We start from the raw sequence: 22,816 nt of genomic DNA on the forward strand, positions 1-22,816 counted from the left end.
CTGAAACCTATCTCATTCCTCCACATCCCTTGAACCCAAACTCTCATTCATTTCCACTGCCCTTGCCTGAGGTTACAATTCCCTTTTCTCTAGCCTATACTATCATAATAGCCAACCGGTGTCTCTTTTTTCTCCCATAAACCTTCCCAGTTCACCTTCTGGGACTAAGGCTCTGACCATACCCTCTACTCAGAAACTTTCAATGACTCCACATTGCTTATTGCTCAGCCTAATATTCAAGCTTTCCAGAAATGGACCCTAACCTAACAGCTTTACTTCTTCATACTGCCCTTCATAAACTCTCCAGGCCTTTGCAAATGAAATACTTTTCCAGCTCCCCACACATCAAAATGTCCTGCCTCCTTGCCTTTCTTTTCCTTACCTGAGCAAGGAGTGGTTGACAGAAAACCCAGGAAGAAATCATTGGCTTCCTGAAAAGCAGGAAAGACAAGATGCTTTGGAGCAAAAGGGAGGTCATACTCATTAATGCAAGAAGATAAGAAATTAGTGGCAGGGAAGTCTATCAACAGATGGACTTCAGTCAGGTTGCAGTCGTGTTGCTGGCGAAAGGTACCAGGATTCAGTGGAAGATAAATACGTTGATAATCAGACTGATCAGAAAAAAAATCAGTATCTGATATCAGGAATAAAGAGGTAAAGTCATTAAAACTTCTTCAGACAGTAATATACAACTTTATGCCAGAAATTCAACAGTTTGAATGAAATGGACAGATTCTGTGAAAATTACAAATCACCAAAATTCACTTACAAATAAATAACTTGAAAGTTCATTAAAGAATTGAATTTGTACTTAAAAACATTACACACACACACACACACACACACACACACACACACACAATTCAGCTCCAAATGACTTCACTAGTGAATTCCATGAAGCATTTAAGGAAGAAGTAATAAATTCTTCAGAGAATTGAAGAGAATAAACCATGTCCCACCTCATTCCATGAGGCCAGTATCACTCTAGTACAAACGAGACAAAGACATTACCAAATATATATATCAATATCCCTTATAAATATAGATGTAAAAATTCTTGACGAAATTATTATAATTCAAATCTAAGCATGTGTTAAGATACAAACTGAGGGAATATATATTTGCAAATTATATATCTGATAAAGGATTTGTATTCAAACTATGCATTGATATCTTTTAAAACTCAGTAACAACAGGGGCGCCTGGGTGGCGCAGTCGGTTAAGCGTCCGACTTCAGCCAGGTCACGATCTCGCGGTCCGTGAGTTCGAGCCCCGCGTCAGGCTCTGGGCCGATGGCTCGGAGCCTGGAGCCTGTTTCCGATTCTGTGTCTCCCTCTCTCTCTGCCCCTCCCCCATTCATGCTCTGTCTCTCTCTGTCCCAAAAATAAATAAAAAACATTGAAAAAAAAAATTAAAAAAAAAAAACTCAGTAACAACAAATAACCCAATAAAAAAAAATGGGCAAAAGATTTAAACAGATGGAATAAGTATATTAAAAGGTGTTCAACATTATTAGTCACAAGGAAAATGCAAATTAAAACCAAAATGATATACACATCCATAGCATGTCTAAAACTTAAAATGACTGACTACATCAAGTATTATTAGCAAGGATGTAGATAAATTTAACTCTGCTGGTGGGAATTTAAAGTAGCACGAATAATTTGGAAAGCAGGGTAGTAGTTTCTCAAAAACTGAAACATACCACCATATCATCTAACTACTCCACTTCTAGGTATTCATTCCAGGAGAAATGAAGGCATATGTTCACGTAAAGACTTGTACACAAATGCTCCTAGAAACTCAATTTAGAATGGCCAATGTTGGAGATAGCCCAAATGTCCAACAAGAGGTGAATGAATAGATTAGGGCATATCCATTTAATTTTTAGAAGGATCACATATTGATACACAGCATGGACAAATGTTGAAATAATTATGCTGAGTGAAAGAAGCCAAACAAAAAAGAACAAGCTAGATGAGTCCACTTCTGTAATATTTTATTAAATGCAAATGAACAGTGATGGAAAGGAGAAGCAGTGTTTGTGTAGAGTTGAGAGGAAGTCAAGGAGGGGTGCAAGGGAGAAATCAAGAGGGAATGGATGGTTTCTCTACCTTGATTGTCCTGATGGTTTCGTGGGTGTATATATGTCAAAACTTATCAAACTGTAAATTTTAAATATGTGAAGTTTATCCCTTAATAAAACTGTTGAAATCTGTAAAAGGGTAGAAAAAAATGAAGACTGGTCACCACTATCCATAGTCCCTCACAGCTCAAACTTTAGCCTCTTTCCATGTTGTCTGATTCTTCCCCTCTTTTCTCTTACCTCATTTCATTAATTTTCTTATGTGCAGCGAATCAACTTTCTCTCCTTCCTTTACCCCCATGCCTCACTTTGCATATCCAAGATTAGCTTTAAAATTTTGGTTGTTAAATGCTTGCCAGATTATATTCTTGTAGAAAGACATTCACATCTCAAGGCTGCAGGGAAAGCTGTTTCCTTCTTTCCTTCCTTCCTTTCTATCTTGGTCTATTTTTGTCTAGTGCTATGAGTGACCCATATGATCTGGATGACTCAGGATCATCATTATCAACATTAGTTATTTTACTACAATTACACGGGCAGCTACTGAAACCTACTTTATCCCTATCCAAATTGATTTGGACTTCGGAGCCTTACATTTTTTTCTCTACTTGATAACTTCTCCTTCCTATTGTCAGACAGATTGTCAGCTGTCACTTCTGCTGTTTTCATGTGCCTATTTAGAGAATCTTCATCCTTCTTTTTTTGTAATTTCCTTTCTCTGATCTGTTTTGATCCAGAAAACCTGTAACCAAGGGAGTAAGAATGGAATGTAAGTTTGGAACAAATATAGGACCTTAGTAAAGAACTAAGACTTATTTTTTTTTTTTTGAGTAAAGAACACTGGATTTGTGCCACTTATACTGATGCGCTTACCTTTTTTATTTTTTTTAATAAATGAAACTATATGATGTTACTGTATCTAATTCCCAAGAGAAATTATAGGCCTAAGAATTTCTGTGTTCTCAGTTGAAGAGACTGTCCATTTTCCATAGAATAATTTTCTGGGGTTATCAGAAATCTCTTTATGCAAGTGCTAGATATATATGCGCCATTTCCCTTTTTATTTATCTAGATGTATCCAGTATGTCCTTTTGTAGATACCTGTTCTGTGAACAGATTATTTTTTTTTATCTTTATTTTTATCAATGTTTCAAGTTTGGGTTTTTTAATTTTTTATATATACATTTTTTATTTTAGAGAGAGAGAGCGTGCTAGCAGGGGAGAAGGGTAGAGGGAGAGAAAGAGAGAATCTTAAGCAAGCTCCACACTGAGCCCTGATACGGAGCTTGATCCCACAACCCTGAAATCATGACCTGAGACAAAATTAAGAGTCAAATAACCAACTGAGCTACCCAGGTGCCCCTCAAGTTTTTATTTAAATTTTAGTTAACATAATAGTGTAATATTATTTTCAGGAGTAGAATTTAGTGATTCATCACAATGAAGTGCTCTCCTTAATACCCATTGTCCATTTAGCCCATCCCCTGCTAACCTCCCTCCATCAACCCTCAATTTGTTCTCCATAGTTAAGAGTTTCTTATGGCTTGCCGCCCTCTCTTCTTTTTTCCTTTCCCTATGTTCATCTGTTCTGTTTCTTAAATTCCACATATGAATGAAATCATAATGGTATTTCTCTTTCTCTGACTGACTCATTTAGATTAAAGTTTGTTAGGAGAATACCTGAAAGTAAATTTTACCACAACGGTATCAAGTTCTGTAATCTTTCCTAGTTTAATGCTCAAATAATGTGACTGATTTAAAAACAAACAAACAAAAACACGTTACTGAGGCACTTGCAGGTATCTTTTAAGAGTGTTAGGTCTGGGATAACCTGAATTAGCTTTATAACTTCAACAGTAAGTATATTTAGCATTCTCTAGCTCTTCTGCTTCCTGAAATACTTTTCCAATTTAAACTTTACACATAGGATCCTATTTGATTTATCTCTTGGTATAAATGTATTATGTGATGATATATGTGTATTATGTGATGATTGCTAAGGAACAAACACTATTAAGACAGATAACTAGACATTAGGTTAAACGATCCTTTTCCCATATCATGCTGCTATCTTTTTGTCATCTCTTTTAAGTCAAGCCTCCACAAATACATCTTTGCTGGGAGATGATTTTAGCTCAGAGATTGTTATTTAGAAGACTTCGTTTTGCTGTAGGAGATGTGTTTTTAAAGGGAGTGGTGTTCTTCCTCATTTGAAGGAGATAAGAACTTCCCCCCCCCCCCTTACCACACAACTCAAGTAAAATGTGATTAGGGATTAAGTCAATAGATGTGTTCGGTTATTCATCTGCTCAACTATTGTATAGCATTTAATTCTGACCAATTGTATCCTTGCAACACTGCCAACCATCATGCTTTGAGCCACCTCTGCATCTCTTGACTTCCATAGTATCATGCTTTCCTGGTTTCTCTTTTCGCTCTGGTATCCCAGGTACCTTGCAAGCTCCACTTTCTGAACCTGCCCCTCACATGTTAGGATTCCTGAGGGTTCTGTTCTAGCTCTTCTTCTCCTCTCCCAATAGATAGCCTCCTGACTTTAATCACCAATATGTGCTAATTTATAATTCTGTAGCCCAGAAGGCCTCCCTGGAAGTAAATCTGTATACTGCTGCCGGCCAGATATGTCTACTCCATAATTCTATGGTTGTTGATATGTGACACTCTTTCTCTGTCCACAGGCAACAGGTCCTCAGGGTTCATTAAAGGAAGGAGCCAAAGGTTCTCTTCAGAAAAGCTTTGGGGTTCTTAATGAAGCCAAGAAGTTAGCAAATGATGTCAAAGGTTAGTATGACCTCTCTTTATTATTATTATTTTCAGATTAATTGTAGTTTGTTTTTTTAATGTTTATTTTGAGAGAGTGCGCACACACACGTGTGAGTGGGGGCAGGGGACACAGAGAGAGAGAGAGAGGGAGAGGGAATCCCAAACAGGCTCTATGCTGTCAGCACAGAGCACAATGCCAGGTTCTACCTCAAAAACCATGAGATCATGACCTGAACCAAAATCCAGAGTCAGCCGCTTAACCCACTGAGCCAACCCAAGAGCCAACCCAAGAAATAATTATATTTCTAATTGGTAGGATATTTTGTCACACTATTGGAAAAGTGAAATTATTTCACGATGATTTTTATGATTATTTTTATTACCTGGATTTAATGCAGCTTTTCAGTATTTTGACATCATATCTCATTTTGCACTGGGCAATATTTCATAATTTTTAACCTAATTTACATAACATCATATTGCCTATATCTAAAGTATAGTAACTTTTTTAAAATTAATTTATCATTTTTTAGAGAGAGAGAGAGAGAAAGGAAAGAAAGAGTGTGTGAGCAAGAGAGGGGCAGAGGGAGAGGGAGGGAGGGAGAGAGAAAGAGAGAGAGAGAAAATTCCAAGCAGGCTCCACACTCAGCACAGAGCCCCACATGGGACTCGATCTCATGACTATGAGATCATGACCTGAGCTGAGATCAAGAGTCAGACGCTTAACTGACTGAGCTACCCAGACGCCCCAGAGTAGTGAGTTTTAAATTAAAGCATAACAAGCGTTTAAGATTACTAAATCCCACTTGTTTTGGCTTCAGAAATAATAGTCACAAAGGAATGAATTAGACATCATACAAATGTCCTTATGAAACTTTCAATTTGATAGTGGTCACATTTCCCGAAAAGTTTTCATGCTTTTTAAGTACATTTTTCTTGTGTTTTATTCCTAATTCAGTCATCAAAGTACATAAAATATCTACGTCAGTACATTATGGGCTTTGCATTAAAAATGTATTACTCAATATAGCTGCTCTCTAGGTAAGCTATTATATTTATTATTTCATTCAAATATCTCCTGGTTTGTTTTTTTTTTTATTTCAGTTGCCTCCCGTTTCTCTCTGCCATCTCATTCCTTACCATTTTCTGGCTTGCATGCATGGCCCCAACCTTACTGAAATACTCAGTCTTTCCAAAATATACTACCATTCCAAGCCTCCATATTTCAGAGTATCGATCCTTCTCTTTGGAATGCTTCCCCACCTTTCGTTCTTTTTCATTTAATTACCTTCCACCAGAGCTTCAAAATTAAGCTCAAATGTCATCTCCAGGCAACTAGACACTCCATCTGAACTACATGCCCCTTCTCACTGCCTACCTTTCTTATAGACTTGTCAGCCCATAGCAACCTTGTACTTATATCCCATCTTCTTGAGGACAGACACGCTCTCTTCTTCTTAACTTTGCATTTCTGGTGTAGAATATCACCGTGACTAGCTCAAATCAGGAAAGAAACATATATTCGAAAAAAAATGTTTAAAAAGAATGGTACTCGTCTTTACTAACCTTCGAAACAAAAGAGGTTTTATAAGCATTTACATTTGTCATGCTTTAAACTAATTGTCCATTGTCTCTAATAGAGGCCAGTAGGAAATTACAACTCCTGCCTGCATTATACGTGGTACTGTATAATTTGGACTGTGTGTCACAGGTGAAAGAAACCTCTATAAACATAGTTCTATGTAGTTCTATGTAGGACTTGCTCTTATCCTAACCTGAAGAGTAACAATAGAATCCAAACCTATTTTCCTTTTGGACAAGTCAAATTGACCTCATTACTTTGCGGCCACTCTTTCCCATCCAATACCTTTGCTCAGAGCTAGGATTAAGGTGAAGTGAGTGAGGTTAGGTCATGCAAGTGGGGGGTCAGATCCTTTTTGATTTCAAAGTTTAATATTTTGTGTATCATAGATCTTCTTTGAATTAGTTTTAATTTTTAAGATACTACATCAAAATATTTTTCATTTGATTAAAGTGCCCCTTTAAATTTTACTCCTGAGATGAATGCCTGAGTCACCGCACCTCACTCCCAACCCTGCCCTTCCCTCTGTTTTCCTAAAAATACTGGTGTTATAAAAATGAAGAAATAATTCAATCTTTAGAGTATTTTTTTTTCCTAAAAACAAAAAAGAAGTCTAAAGACAGGCATAGTACAAAGGGCTAGGAGACAGAAATGTTCATTAGTTTAAATGTCTTTTTTTGTACTTCAGGTAGTACATTATTTAAAGTAATGAAAACCCACAAACTACTCCTGTAATAATTTCTCCAAAAATCCAAGCCAAGGCTCTGACGGAGATGGGAATGTTTTCTTGCTACATTATGACATTCCCCTGATTTGTGGCCAATTACACAAGTTATAAAATGGCTGTTAATCAGAGAAATGCCATATATTACCACCAGGAACTGCTGAAATAGGCCCTACAGAGCAAAACTCTTGACAGCAGCTATTAAAATCGAGATTTAGTCATTTCCCTTTCTCTGGTGCCTGCAGTGAGAAGGAATAAAAATGGGGAGGCCAGTATACCCTCTGTATTTCTAATTTGTTACTTGGTTCAATTTGGTACAATCCGGTTAGTTCGTGCTTTAGTCACAAATGACTTAGTGCTTCTCCCTGCCATTTTCATGCTGCCCTTGCCTGGAGGGAGTCTGAACTTGCCAGGAGCAATTTGTTTTGCTTTAAAATTTTTGAATATACATTTGTTAAAAGTAAATTTGCCCTTGTACACAGTTGAAATTGGAAACCAGTCTACACTGATTGAATGTCTATGGAGGTAAAAATCATTTCCTTGATGGATATGGAACTTGGGACATATTGATGATCGAGAAGAGTTAGAAGATGAATTAATAACAGCAGGTGAATTAACACTACTTTGCAGATTGACAAGAGATTTTGTCAATAAAATAGCCAGTTAAGTTCTCATGGAATGTGTATAAGGCAAGTAATGAAGTCAAGGATGGGATATTACAAGGTTGAGAATACTAATATTTTACAATTATGTACCTTATCTTACATAGAGTAAGTTTTCAATATTATTTACTTCTTAATTTATCCTTAATTTTTGTATTCATACAAATAAGTGACATCAATCACTTATGAGTGAATAGATAACATTTCTATAAACTGGATGACACTCATATGAAATAAAAAGATCTATTCCCAAACACAGACATATTGATTTGGTGAATTGCATGACGCATAGTACTGTCCAGCACAAAGAACAGTAACAAAATTATCCCAAACATGAACTTTTATCAGATTAATCAATATTTTTCTTCTATGCTCTGATCCTCCTAACACTTGGGCTTTCAGTCCAGACAAGTATATCAGAAAAGTTCTCCCTTCATGAATGTAATACAGTTGTAATTACTAACCTGGTAAGATTCTACAATGTTATTTTAGATTAGAAAAAAAAAAAAAAAGAATAAACAGAAATGCTGTAGTGCTGTTAAACCAAAGTATGATGCAGGAGTTAAATTTTGTCCAAAGCATTCTTTCATTACTAAACATGTACCGCCTTTGAATTCACATACTACCATTTGCCAAAATCAGCCTTTCTAAAGATAGGCATATGAAAGACAAAATCTGTTCCATTGACAAAAAAAAAAAACAATTCTTGGATTAAATCGATGAAATTGAGCCTGGATCCCCTAGTCTCCCATAGTCTGAAGAACAAAACAACCTTTTCCCATAGAAATTGCTGAGTTTTCATACAGAGCTGTAGTTCCTCCTTCGGAGTGTGAATAGAGAAAAACCAAGATAATGAAATCAGGTTGGGCTTGGTGTAGAAGTTCAAATGTAAAGTGACGAAGTAGTGGCAGATATGGACAAGTAGGAATTGTTGGACCAGACAGTACTTGCCTTACTTGAAGGTATTCTAATTCAATTTCTTCTAGAATACCTTGCTGGCCAAAACAAAATGAGCAAGCTCACAGTCGGGCTTCAGAGCTTGTCCTAGAGGTACCATAAGTGTGTTTTAATGTCTGGTCATTTTGGTTTCTTGTTACGCTGGCTGAAGAGAGGATTTGCCTCTATTTTGGTATCTTAAGTCTTTGGATATCCTGCCACCACACAAGGACCCCTTCCCTCCTCTCCTCAGATTTCCTATTATGGCCCTTTCTCTAGTGGGAGGAAGGGCATATTCAGTTGCACCTGAAATTTACTGAGGGCCTTTCAAGCACTGTGCCCATGATGAACAAGACCTCATTTGGCCCTTTGAGTTAAGGGCAAGGTTTCTCAGTAATATGCTTCCCTGTAGACCCGCCCATTAAGTGACCTCAGAGGTTCCCACGAACAGGAACTCTAATATACATGTCTGGGCAAAATAGGCAATCAGAGATCGGACATATCTCAAAGTGGTGACAGCATCTGGGGAAAAGGAAACATAGGAATAACATCATGAAGGAGGGATAGAAGTACAAAATGTGGGAAGACTGGCATAGCAACCTCATCAAGTCAGTGACAGGAGGCCAGGGACAGGAAGCAGGGTCTCACTTTTGCCCAGCTTTCTTCCTTATGCAGCTGCCCATCCTTCTGCAAGGCCTCAGCTTCCTGCCCTGGGTTGTGAGGTTGACCTAGAGGGCAGACTTTTTGGAAATCTCAGTATTAAGAAGACAAAGGACTGTATAGGTGGGTGAAAAACTAAGAGTAAAGTGATTTGAGGAAAATTGTACCTCCAATGTTCTTAAAATGTTCATAGAAGAAAATATATCATGTAAAATAATAAAATTTAAAAATTGTGTAACACAATCATATATTATGTAATTTAGTAAGGCTGGCCACCTCTCATATATAAAACAAAATCATTTGATTTGAATAAACACCAGCAATTTGAATTATACCACGTTTGTACAGTGGGACCAACACTTTAGCCCACAATTAGTCTGGCTCCAAAGCCTACGCTTTTACGCATAGCTGGATAAAAACACTGAGCTTCTTCCATAGTTAAGAAGGTGACACAGTGACACTTAATGATTCTAACAAATGCTTGATAAATGAATAAGTGGATGAACACCCAAGGTAGCAGAAATCTCTCATTACCAGGAAGGTCAAAATCAAGATATTTTACACGACCTCATGCCGATCCCTTGACTATTTCAAACTTTCTGCTTCAGAACCACACATAAAAATGCTGCAAATATTATTAATCTGTTCTCTAGCTTAGAAGGTGCCTTCACAAGAAAACATAAAGCACATTTGTGACAAATGAAAGTGACATGGATTTTTTTTTTACAAGGAAATCCTAAAGAGAGGATATTCCTTCATTTTTGTTTAAAGAAGCAAATCAGAAGTGATAAGGATCCATCAAAGTAGTAGTTCATAATAAGACAAATATCATGGTAATCAGGTTCATTGCAAAATGTTATCTGGATGGCAGTTTGGCAGGAGAGATTCCATTTAACCAGACCCCTTGAAAATTAATAGTCATTCTGTGAATTTCATCCTTATGAATGAGAGATTCTCTCAAGGTATTTGCTTGTGCATAAATAAAAACTAAAAATTGCATTTGAAGAACATAATGAGTTTGGATAGTCAAATAGAATATTTCATTAAAATCTGTTTAAAAGCATTCTTATATTTATCTGAAACCTATTTCAACATTATTGAAAACTGGTAAATACATCAAAGCAATTATCAAGCCAATGTGAATTATTTTGTTACCATTTACTGCATGTCATAAAGCCAATACTTTCTCATATATCCTCAGATTTATTTCTCATATCAGTCATACAAAGAAATGTGCTGTCCTCATTTATACATGTAAAAAGGGATAGAATTGGCATTTGAACCCAAAACTTCCATCTCTAAGTCTTATAAGGATTTCACTGCACCACATGACATTTTTAATGACTAGAATTTTGTAAAAGATCATTATTGATGATGAAAGAAATAACATTTACAGCTTTAAGATATGGCATAGCATTGTTCAAAGTCACCAGTTCTAATCTAAACTCTAAACCCTATTCAGCACAGCTTCAGAGACACGAGTAAATGTGTACTCTTAGTGGAACTGACTTACAACTCTGTCTTGTGATTTTCATTTTGAATATGTCTGCCTCACAATGTCAGCTGACAGGCAACAAAGGGAAATGACATTGTCCGAATGTTCGCAGTCTACCCTTACTGCTCTGCTTCTTCCCCTCACTTTAGGACCTCTGCCTCTGCCAAATCCATTTCTGGACATTTGTCTTCTCATGTGTGAGGACAGGATGAGAAAGGGGGAACCAGAGCTGAAAGCATGTGTGTATGGCCTTTGAGGTTTGGTGACTGTGGTGTATAGAGAGAAAATAGAAGGAATGACTTGATTACAGCTACTGGGTTCAAGAGCCGAGGAAATGAGAGGAAATCCTCTAAATGTCGCTATGAATCACAAATCTGACCCTTTCTTGTTCTTCAGAAATGACAACTGAAGAATTGGGTTAGGTGTTCTTTTAACTATTAATAATTCCATTTCTGTGGTTGTGTTACAGTACAAACTGGGCCAAATGTAATCTTCCTTGCATGTCACCTATGGAGCCACTCTGCCTCATGTGTTTTCATTTAAAGCCAACCTTGGAGTGCTTATTTTTCGAGCTTTTCATTGCTATAATTTCTCAAGTTTTCCATTTTGAAATCTGCACTACTTTTCTGTACACAGCTTCTATTCACCTAATTCTATTGATGAAGCTATAAAGTATTTAGATTGGGTTTGAGAAATTCCAGAAACTACTTCAGGAAAAAAAAAAAAAAAACGATCGGAATGTAAGAAAGGATACATCAAGAAGGAATCCGAATCAAGTAGGTGAAACATAGAATTCAGAGTGGGGTCAGAATATTCACATTTTTATTTTCTAGTACAGAAAGCAGAGGAGCAAAATTACTGCTTTGGAACTTGAGGGACAGCAGCAACAATGTACTTGGGATCGGTCTTTCTTTGGAATAATTAGCCTGCTTGTTCAGCCAGCATTTGCTCTCCGAATGCACAAAATAGTATAAACCAAGTGATGCCCTTTAAACTAATGTGGTTTTTTTTTTTGTCACTGTACATGAAGATCTTGCTTTCCAGAACATTTTGAATGCTTCATTATTTAAAAAATCAAATCCAATCAAGAAGCTAAGAAATAAAATTTGTACTGTTCCATTTCCTTAATTGATGAAGACTTACAAGTTAATATCAAAAGAGCAGCCCTTTATTTGTAAGGGGTTCATATAGCTATCACAGTCATAATCAGACTGGCTTTCTTTCTGAAAGTAGACTTTCAATGACCTATCCAAAGATTTTATTTTAGTACAAACAGTGAAAATAACAGAAGTATTAAAAGAAAGATGAATCATGATTGACAGAGGAGAAAATCTAATTACTTGGAAAGTATACTTTGAGGCACTGGAATTGAAAATATAACATCTTAGTGACTGAGATGGACACATTGATGTTTTAGAACCATGCTTTGCTGGGATATTTTATGCTTTGTTTTTCAGTGACGTCAGGTCTCTGGCTTGGAGCTTGAAAGCAGATGCATTAAACTGTAGCCTGTGCTTACCTTACTATTGTATAACAGTGGTTTAATCTATCTGCCTATAAAGCCCTTACATGAAATGAAGTGGGTCATTAGTTAATATGTTCAGTCCTCTTTTTCACATTCAGAGCACTGATCATTAAGAATCCTTGATTCATCTTCCTTTCCCTTTGCTATCCTTCCCAGATGAAGGCCAGTAAAGGCCAGGGTTGTTCTCCAGCTGCTCGGTTCCTCTGAGAAGTCAGGTGCACTGCCTCTACGAGGGGTATGCATACAACCAAATCAAGGCCATTACGGCACAGTTGTGTGAGACCTAGTCTGGCCTGGCCTGGCCTGCCCACACTAGGTACCAGGAAAACGATGAAAACAACAGTTTTGGTGTTGGCAATAGCGATCTGCCATAGTTCAGGTTGCTGTCGTCATTTTTCATTGTTTTTTTTAATTCTTTTAAATAAAAGAATAGAAATATCTGCACCAAGAAAGCAATATGATCAGCATGACCAGGTACAAAATGAAAGGTTTTAGTATACCACTTCCCACACCACCATCAACTCCCTTGCTGCTGTAAGTACTGTCAGGGTTCTCTGGTATGTTCTATGCCACATACCCAACGCCAGACCCCACCCTGACAAGTTTTTATATCCATGTGTTGGTATGTATATGGTATGTCTTGCTCATTTTCATGAGAAAGATCTTAAGGATCTTTTTTTTTTTCTTTCATATCTGCACCCACTCACCTAATTCTTTTTAAAGACTACGTATGTACCATTGCCATAGTGATATAAACGTTCCTTAATACAGAGCATTTTTGCTATTTCTCCTGTTTTGCTATTACAAATAAAGATCTAACGAACATTCTGGAAGATACACATTAACATAGTTTCATAAGTATATCTGCAGGCTAAATTTCTGGCAGTGCAATTGCTGGGACAAATACATGTCTATTTAAAATCCTAAGAAATGTATTAAATTGTTCTTCAGAAAATAACATCGATTTGAATTTCCACCAACACTCTTGCAACCACTTGGTATTATCAGACATTTAACTTTTCCCAGCCTGATAAATGAGAAATGATATCTTACTCTTCCTTTGTATGCGCTAATCTTAGGTGCTTTACTTTAATTTGGTAATTATTTCTATTTGTAAAAATGTGGAACACTTTGTACATCTGCCTGTCCTTTCGCACGTAGGCATGGCTAATCTTCTCTAATATTCCAAGTTGATTCTGTACATAGTGTTTGTGAGAGGCTCATGAGATTTCTTTAACTGGGGCCAATTTTGTAAGGCAACAAAGGATGAAAATGAGAAGAGAGCTGAGGTGAAAGGAAGAGAGGCCAGTGTGAGTGGGGAAGAACGCCACACCTAGCATGCCCTGCGGATCCCGGCTCTGATTACCAATCCCTAGCACACTGTGGCCATGAAGAGCACAATTTCTGGAATAAGACCACGTGGGTTTGAATTCCCTGCCATTTACTAATCATGCAAATTTAGGAAATTTACATAAATTCTCTAAGCCTCCATTTCCTCATTTATAAGTCGGAGATGGTAATAGCACACATATCTTGAAGTTACTGTGTCATATACACATACACACAGACTGCCGGTCATTACTGTCACCGAATGTCTCTGCCAGTCCAGGCCAGGAGGGGACTCCCTCTTCCCTGGTCCTTTCTCAGTGTTCCTCTTTAATCGAGGACTCTGCCTTTTATTTACATTTTGCATTTCTGTAGAGCTATTTGAAACGATTAGCATGCATCTCACCAGGGAAAAAAAATTATGGCATAAAAAACTATGTAAAAAAACTTTTTTAAAGAAATGATCTGCTTTATCCATTCAGAGAGGTAAAAAGTATGAGAGGAAGCCCAGAATTTCATATCTTTCATTTATTCAATTACACTGTTCACTAATAAATGATGCTTAGAGAAAAAACAAGACAGATTCAGTCTTCTTTTTTTCATTTTTTGAATTTTTTTTAGATTCAGTCTTAAGATATATTTGCAAATTGATGTGTATTTAAGCAAAGCTTTGAAACTTATGTTGTTCAATCAGCAAATTGGATCTTTATTTTCTTTTTCCTAAAAGATTCCATAACTTTATCCTTTATATTGTTACACTCAAACTCTGAACCTCTTAGTTGCTATTATAATACAAACTAAGCCAAAGTTTGGACAATGTTAAAAACTAGTGGAAAGAAGCTGAAAAATGTACATTTGTAATATTAAATTATCTCCAATAAGTGGGGTTTTTTTTGTTTAATGTTAAAGCAATCATGCTAAGGTAGCAAGAAAAAACCTATAGAAAGCCTATTTGAGAGCAGTTTATAAAATATTATTTTCTCTATTAGAAATGCCAATTTATCAGAAATGTACTATAAGTTTTTTCATTCCTATGATTTGTATTTCTCTTTCAAATAAATATTAATGTGATATTTACTGAAGTTGGGAGATTCTACTTAACAATCATAACTATTTGAGATTTTTAAAAGCCAATCCAAATGATCCATTTTGGTAATGAAATTTTGAAAATAATTATATTCATGGGAATGATGTCAAGAGGGCATCATTATGAATGCAATAAAAGATTGATTCTTTTGAAGTTTTTTCTCCATAGAAAACCATCAAATTAAGTCAGAGAAAGATCAGATACCAAGAAAAAAACATGGTTGTAAAACACGTTGGAGAGTGAAATGGTTATTTCATAAACACATTCTTTTATATTATGATCTGAAATATATGTATTGATAGATGCCAATTAATTAAAAGAATTAAGTTAATTCTCCTGCCTTTTATAAGCTTTATATTAAAATAATTTGAAATGATATATCCAGATCAGAGATGTATAAACTCAAAGATGATTAAAATTATTTCATCTTTTTTGTTGTTTTCTACCCACAGAAAATGATGATTATCTGAATGGCTTAATAACCCGATTAGAAAATGCAGATGTTAAAAATGGAGATCTCCTGAGAGCTTTGAATGACACTTTGGCAAAGTCGTCAGCCATTCCCGATGGTAAGCATTCCATACACCTCACACAGTGTCAGTTGACCTGAACTTCTATTTTAATTGTTTTTAAGTTTATTTGTTTATGAGAGATAGAGACAGCACGAGCAAGGGAAGAGCAGAGAGAGAGAGGGAGACCCAGAATCCAAAGCAGGCTCCAAGCTCCGAGCTGTCAGCACAGAGCCTGACGTGGGGCTTGAACTCACAAACCGTGAGATCATGGCCTGAGCCGAAGTCAGACGCTCAACCGACTGAGCCACCCAGGCGCCCTTCAGTTGACCTGAACTTTTAAAGAATGTTCTAACGTTTACCATTTTTTCTGACACTGCACTTGGACTGTTGTCAGGAACTTAGATATTGGTTTTCTTGCTTATGAATTCTTCTTTGCGAGAATGAGAGATTAAAGTATACTTCACACTGTGGTATGTCTTATGCTTTATTACCCTGGCTGACAGCCATAGGTATATGTTGCAAAAAAAGAAAATAGAGCCATGTTGTGATTATACTGTTCTTCCATGTGTCAGCGCAGGAAATCTTATTCCTAATAAGACTATTATTATTAGAAATAATATTATTTGTAATCTTATATTAATGAGAAAAAATAAAACCACACGAGTACTGTTCTTGAAAAGCTGCAACAGATAATTATAGTACCTACAGTAACAGGTGAGAGCCTTTCTGCACATCATTTTTTTTTGAGTATAGTTGATGCATATCATTACATTATTTTCAAGTGTACAACATAGTGATTCAACTCCTCTATAGGTTATGCTATAGGTCATGCTACCACAAGTGTAGCTACCGTCTTTTCTGATACAATGCTGTTACAGGAGCATTGACTATATCCCTTATACTGTGTATTTATTTCTATGACTTATTCATGACATAAGGGGAGACCTCCCACTACCCTTCACCCGTTTTGCTCATCCTCCCCACCAACTTCCCCTCTGGCAACCATCAGCACATCTGTCTTTGTGAAGATCAGTCCTTAAATGTTTCAGCTTTCGAACATTAATGATGGAACCCTGTCTGTAATATCTTCCTACCTATTGTAAGTACTTCAAGTTGCTGTTTGGTATTAGTTCCTAAAAGCACTCTCCTTTATATTTTTCATATTATGAAAGAACAATAACAAAGTGTGCTAAGATTTCTTGAGTGCTTATCCAATATGCTTGTTAAGTGTTTGCAATCCTCACACTAATCCTATAAAGTGAACAGTATTATCCACACTTTTTAGGTGACAAACTGACACACGGTATTATGCTAAGCAGATAAGTCAGAGAAAGACAAATATCGTATGATTTCACTCGTATGTAGAACTTAAGAAACAAATAAGCTACTGAAGGCCCTTGTTAAAAGTGGTATATATGAGATTTGAACCCCACAGCTTAGCTTCAGAGCCTGTAGTCTTTTTTTTTCTTTTTCCTTTAAAGTTTATTTATTTATTTTGAGAGAGAGAGAGAGTACACAAGTGGGGGAGGGGTAGAGAGAGGGAGAGAGAGAGAATCCCAAGCAGGCTCTGCACTGCCAGTACAGAGCCTGACGTGGGGCTTGAACTCAGGAACCATGAGATTATGACCTGAGCTGAGATCAAGAGCTGGATGCTTAACCAACTTAGTCACCCAGGGGCTCTTGGAGCCTGTGGTCTTAACCACTAATCTACACATACTAGTTGTCATCTATTTCTTCAGTGTATGTTTTTTACACAAATTATGATCAAGGAAGCAATTGCATACATTTATATAATACAGGAAATATTCATTGTTTTTACTTTTTTAACATTAAAAAAACCTAACTTTCCAGGATCGCATGTCGTGTCCTTCAGTAGCAAGGACATTTATAGAAAATTTCCAATGCTAAAAATAAATGTAAATACATAAACACGTGGTCTAAAAGAACTGAGAAGCTCTCTCTACCTTTAAGTTGAAGTACATTCACCATTCCCCCTTCTGAATGTGCAGATGAAACTCTGACTCATGGATAAATTTCTCTGTCTAATAAGTTCAGCAGCAAATCACAATGTACCCTTATACGATGAACATTTAGAATAATAACTCTGCTATCGTTAGAGCTAATCAAATATGCGTAGCAAAGGTCCCTGAGAAAATTTAATTTAGCTAAAAATTTATTTCATTTGCTATAACCTAATGAGACAAAGTTCAGCCTTTCCCTTTGTGTGTGTGTCCCTGAGGTCGGCAAGCCACCTTCTCCCTTTGACAAGCGTGGAGTAAGCCACCAACCCCACACCCTTTGTTTTGCTCCTTACACCTTCTTCTGCTGGCAGACACAGCCACTAAACTGCAAGGTGTTAAGGACAAAGCGAGACAAGCCAACAACACAGCAAAACATGTGCTGGCACGGATTAAAGATCTCCACCAGGACCTTGACGGCCTGAAGAAAAATTACAATCAACTGGCAGACAGCATAGCCAAAACAAATGCTGTGGTAAAAGATCCTTCGAAGAACAGTAAGATCTCCTTTTTCACTTTGATCCTGTCATTTGTTTCTTCACGCTATAAAAGTACCCTAGCCTCATAACTCTTAGAGCTGGTGGAGACCCCACGGTGATGTCTGCTCTCCTCATAGACTGGGCTCCAGAATGGAGCGTCTGTGGCTCCAGAACTAGAACCCAAGTCCCCAGGCTCTGCATAGTGCTTTCTTCATCCACATTTTGCCCAGTCCAGAGGAAATTAAACTTCTCAAAGTCTGCATGATTTTTGGTATAGGGATGCCAAATACTTTTTGGTTCTTTTTTTGGCCAAATACATTTTTAATCCTTCAGTGTAACTGAAAACACAGTTGTGCTTGGGAAATTATATCCCCCAAGTTGGTGAAGTTCCTTGGAACATAGAGGCCAAGGACTACACTTACTAGCAGACCTGTATAACAGGATATTAAAATGAGATCGGCCTGAAATGCATTAAAATGACAAAATATTAATATTTCATTATTTAAATTCTAGTTAATATTTTCAGGAAATTTAAGTATTTGTGTACTTTATCAAGAATCTTTCTTCACATCTTTTGTGTATTGCATTAAATTATGTCAAGTTCATAAGGATTTTGCTGAGAAAATGTGGTAGAACTTAATATAATGATAATTTAAATTATTAAACTGTAGTCAATAAACATTAGGATATTTTTATATTCTTTTTTCCATTCTGTGAAGTGATAGAACATTATCTCACTCTGTGATTTCACCAAAAGAGATGCCTGATTTTTTGTACTTGATACTCTCAAGAGACAAGCCCTCTATTTATACACCAACATTTTCACTGGGTGTCAAAATGTTTAATCCGTGCAATAACGAAAACACAGTTACTGATGTTCCATGTTCTCTAATTCGGGTGCTGTTTTTTAACATCATTGCCAGCTGAATAAATGGTTCTAATGCATACCAAATCACAATATCCCCGCACACACACACTCAAAAAGGAATGAAAATTAGTTTTAAAGTAAATATCATTCTCTTTTACTTATTTTAAAATTTAAGAGATCATTTCATTCCACTTCAGATTGATTCTCATCTGATACGGCCTTTTCATAATATTTATCTCTAACTCTTTGATCCTACCCTCTATCTAGAGACAGTTATCTGTGATATTAATTAAACTGGGTCTGTTTTCTATCTTTCAGAACAATAGCCTGCTAACTGACACGTATCTGTGGATTTTTATTTGATAACACTTGTTTGACTTAAAATAGGGTGCATTTGTTATTAGGACAACTTGTGACAAGTACCATTTTTTGATCATCACTGCTTTGTAATATCTCTAAAAATATTTCCTCATGAATTTTCTAATTTCTTTTTGTTTTGCTTCCATATGAAATTACCTGCAGAAATCAGTATGTATATGTTTACTTGCATGCTTTTAACAACTTCATGCTTGATTGCCTATTGCAAAAGCTTCAGCTTTGCGTGTTAGTGTGTTTGGGTATTGCTTTAACATTATATGGCTATGCTTTCCAGTGTCACAGCATTGACGCTAGATAACATTAAAAAAAGGACATATTCCTTTACAAAAAGTTAGCATGTGGATGTATTTGATATTAAGTATTTTCAATTGTGTTATAGAAATTAGTGAAATATCTGTATGATACCAACAGAAAGGTGGAAAACAGAATTCTTCCACAGATTGAGCTAAATTGTAATGCCTCTCATGACACAGATTCCACCGCTGAAGTTCAAATGACTTCCTTGCAGCAGGATTAAAATAGATCAGATATATGTTGTTGTCATTGCTTTTCTCCCCTGGAGCTCACATTCCCCCCTCCTAATGAATAATTATTCTCAACTTCTAGAGAATTATCCTTGGAGAAGCCCCTAATAAAATTAATAGAATTAGATCTTATTAAATGAGAAATTATTGGGATATAATAATATTCTCTTAAACATCTCATAGCTTAAACTCAAAGTCAGAAATAAAACTGCAGAATAGGAAATAACATATAATCCAACATACCAAAACCTGGGAAATATGACCAAGGCTGTCCTCAGTGGAAAATGAGTGTGATCACTTCACTAAACAAGCAGTGAAATGAACATTTTAGGTAATCAACCCTATAAATTAGACAAAATAAAATTAAAAGAAAGAAGATGAAAAAAATGGTGAATTAAAAGAGAAAAATAATATACTTGATAAATACAAGAGGTAGATCTTTAGGAATGTGAAGATAAAACATTTTAAATTGTTGACAGGCTTAATCAAGAATGATAAAGCACAGATAGGCAAAGTTCTAAAGAAACTATAACAAAGTACGGGGGGGGGGGGGGTGGGAATTTAACACATAAGAGAGTACTTGTCAAAACTCTATGCTGATGAATTTTAGAGCCTAATAGAGATAGATAATTTTCTAGAAAAACATAATCATAATCTATCTTCAAAGGTGATTTTAAAATCTATATGCTGAAATAATTATGGAAGAAAGTCAGAAGTTTTTAAAAACTACTATACAAGAAAGTATCAGACTCACTATTACAGATTATTTATTTTTAAAACCATCAAGAAGATAATTTCCAAAAGACTTAATCGGCTTCAGAAGATGGGGTGAGGGGAATGAGAGAGGTGGGGAAATTCAAATTTCATTTAGAAACATTTGATTAGAATCTGGAAGCTTCAAAGAAAAGAATCATTTCTTGGACGAACCTTAAGTATCCTTTGCTTTACCCCTTTTCCTTTTTCCCATGAATCCAAATCTAAGCCATTTTTCTCAATTCTAGAGTAATTTGTAGAAAATCAGAGTAATATTGGAGAATTAAAGGAAAGAAAACATGGGCAAATGGCTTATTAAAAGTATACAATACAAAGTAGTAACTGTGCCTCTGTTGAATATGCAATTATATAACCAGGGCTTTGATGCCAGTAACCTGCATTTCAGGCTTTGATGTAGCAACTCTATTAAAATTAATAACAGACCTATGTCCTTTTTAAACATCAGCCACAATGTTGTTCATATTTATGAATGAGTTCAAAATACTTAATTCAAAACCTAGTTTAGAAATAATAATTTCCTTCCATTTGAGCACGTTTGATTCATTCCTGAGGATTAGCTCTCAGTGGTCCATTGGCCACCAGAGAGTACATCGTTCATAGCCGAGCAGGGTGCACAGCCTTGGTCCTTAAGTAGTTTCACTTTTTCATCATGGTCACAATGACAGAAAGCAGAACAATACGTGCTCAATCAGATAATAAGTGACATGGTTTGGGTAAGACTGCCAGCATCCTAGAAATTGACTAATTGGTTTCCATGGGTCATTTACCCTCCTACAAAAAGCACATGCAGAAAGTCTCTGGATCAGTAATAAACTTCAATTATTTGAGGGTTAAAACCCCTTTTCAAATTGTCGATATTCAACCTTTTTTAACCTATCAAAATGACAGTTTAATATGGTTCAACCTAATACAGAGATTAGGATAATCAATTATTCTTCAAAACGAAAATGAACTGCAGCATGAAAGATTTAATTAAAGGTTAACATAGGCCTTCAGTCTGAGGGTTGTTGAACATTGCAATGTTTTCAGAAGACATTTTGATAGCTTCTCTCTTTAAGATGTACAAAGAACGACAGAGAGAAAAAGAAAGAAAACCAATTTTGTGTGAGAACTCTGATTTAAATACAGTTCTGGCTTGGACAGATGAGATGACATTTTAAAACACTTTCATTTCCTTGATTCCGTAACTGAAATTCTATTCCATAAAGGTTAGATTTTTTTCTGACGCTAGAAATTAATCATCGAATTGAGTTCCTCGTATTCTCTACCTTCAATGCTAACTTTCACCTTGATCACAAAGCCAAAGCATTGGTCCTCTATCTCTAACATTTCTGCTTTGACCTGCTTGGGTTCCACCTGGAATATTCCCATTTGCCATCACAAACTGTGCTTCAACAGTCATGGCCCTGCTTTGTCATGTGGATAAGATGAAATTCTTTCAATTATTTAATTGAGCATACTACTATTTTCATTTCTCTGTGTGTGTGTGTGTGTGTGTGTGGTGTGTGCACGAATCTTGGTCTATGCAGTTGCAGATGCAGACGCCACTGTGAAAAATCTAGAACAAGAAGCTGATCGTCTAATAGATAAACTCAAACCCATCAAGGAACTTGAGGATAACCTAAAGAAAAACATCTCTGAGATAAAGGAACTGATAAACCAAGCCCGGAAACAAGCCAATTCTGTAAGCTTTTTACTTTCAATATCAGTAATTGATTGTAATTTTTTTTTGTATTATTCCCAGAGTGAATAACTTCTCCCAGTGTATCCTGTTGAATAATCTGTTTGTTTTCCTTTAACTTGACACTGTTTTAAGGGTGGGGGAGGAGGATAAAAGGTTAGATTTTTTTTTCCATAGATTTCAAAATACATCTCATAGGATGAATAATCGCTACTTACTGTTTTAGAAATGGGAATTTTGTGGGGCACCTGAGTTGCTCAGTGGGTTAAGTGTTTGACTTTAGCTCAGGTCATGATCTCGCAGTTTGTGAGTTTGAGCCCCACATCAAGCTTGTACTAATGATGCAGAGCCTGCGTGGGATTCCCTCTCTCTCTTCTCTCTCTGCCCCTCCCCCACGTGTGCTTGTGCTGTCTCCCTCTCAGGTAGATAAACTTAAATTTTTTTTTAAAGAAATGGGAATTTTGTTATATTTTATCAGTATTTGAATAGAGTAGCACAAATAGCAAGATTGTATGTTAAAAAGACATGAATGAGAGTTCCTTGCTTTTGATGAAAGCAAAAAAGGCCAATCAGTGGGGCTGTATCAGGAAGGAATGAACAAGAGTACATAGAATAATAAATAGCAATGAAGAACCACTATTTTCTATATTTTTTGTCTGAGTACAAGTGACAACAAAAATTATTTTGGTTATAATTTCTGCAGGTTTTTTTGAATTAA

The 22,816-nt window shown here is 36.2% G+C and overlaps 1 protein-coding gene across 3 annotated transcripts in view; it reads left to right on the forward strand.

Moving 5' to 3' along the window:
- LAMA2 (laminin subunit alpha 2) overlaps window positions 1-22,816 on the forward strand; it is a 619,529-nt gene that overhangs the window by 514,487 nt on the left and 82,226 nt on the right. For all 3 annotated transcript variants that reach the window (XM_058735217.1, XM_058735218.1, XM_058735219.1), the window contains 4 exons: window positions 4,783-4,885; window positions 15,317-15,433; window positions 17,709-17,891; window positions 21,947-22,101. In XM_058735217.1, the coding sequence (XP_058591200.1) occupies window positions 4,783-4,885; window positions 15,317-15,433; window positions 17,709-17,891; window positions 21,947-22,101 (558 nt within the window). The remainder of the gene's footprint in view (window positions 1-4,782; window positions 4,886-15,316; window positions 15,434-17,708; window positions 17,892-21,946; window positions 22,102-22,816) is intronic.

The sequence above is a fragment of the Neofelis nebulosa genome, chromosome 6 (genome assembly GCF_028018385.1).
Source record: "Neofelis nebulosa isolate mNeoNeb1 chromosome 6, mNeoNeb1.pri, whole genome shotgun sequence".
In the NCBI taxonomy this organism is placed as follows: Eukaryota; Metazoa; Chordata; class Mammalia; order Carnivora; family Felidae; genus Neofelis; species Neofelis nebulosa.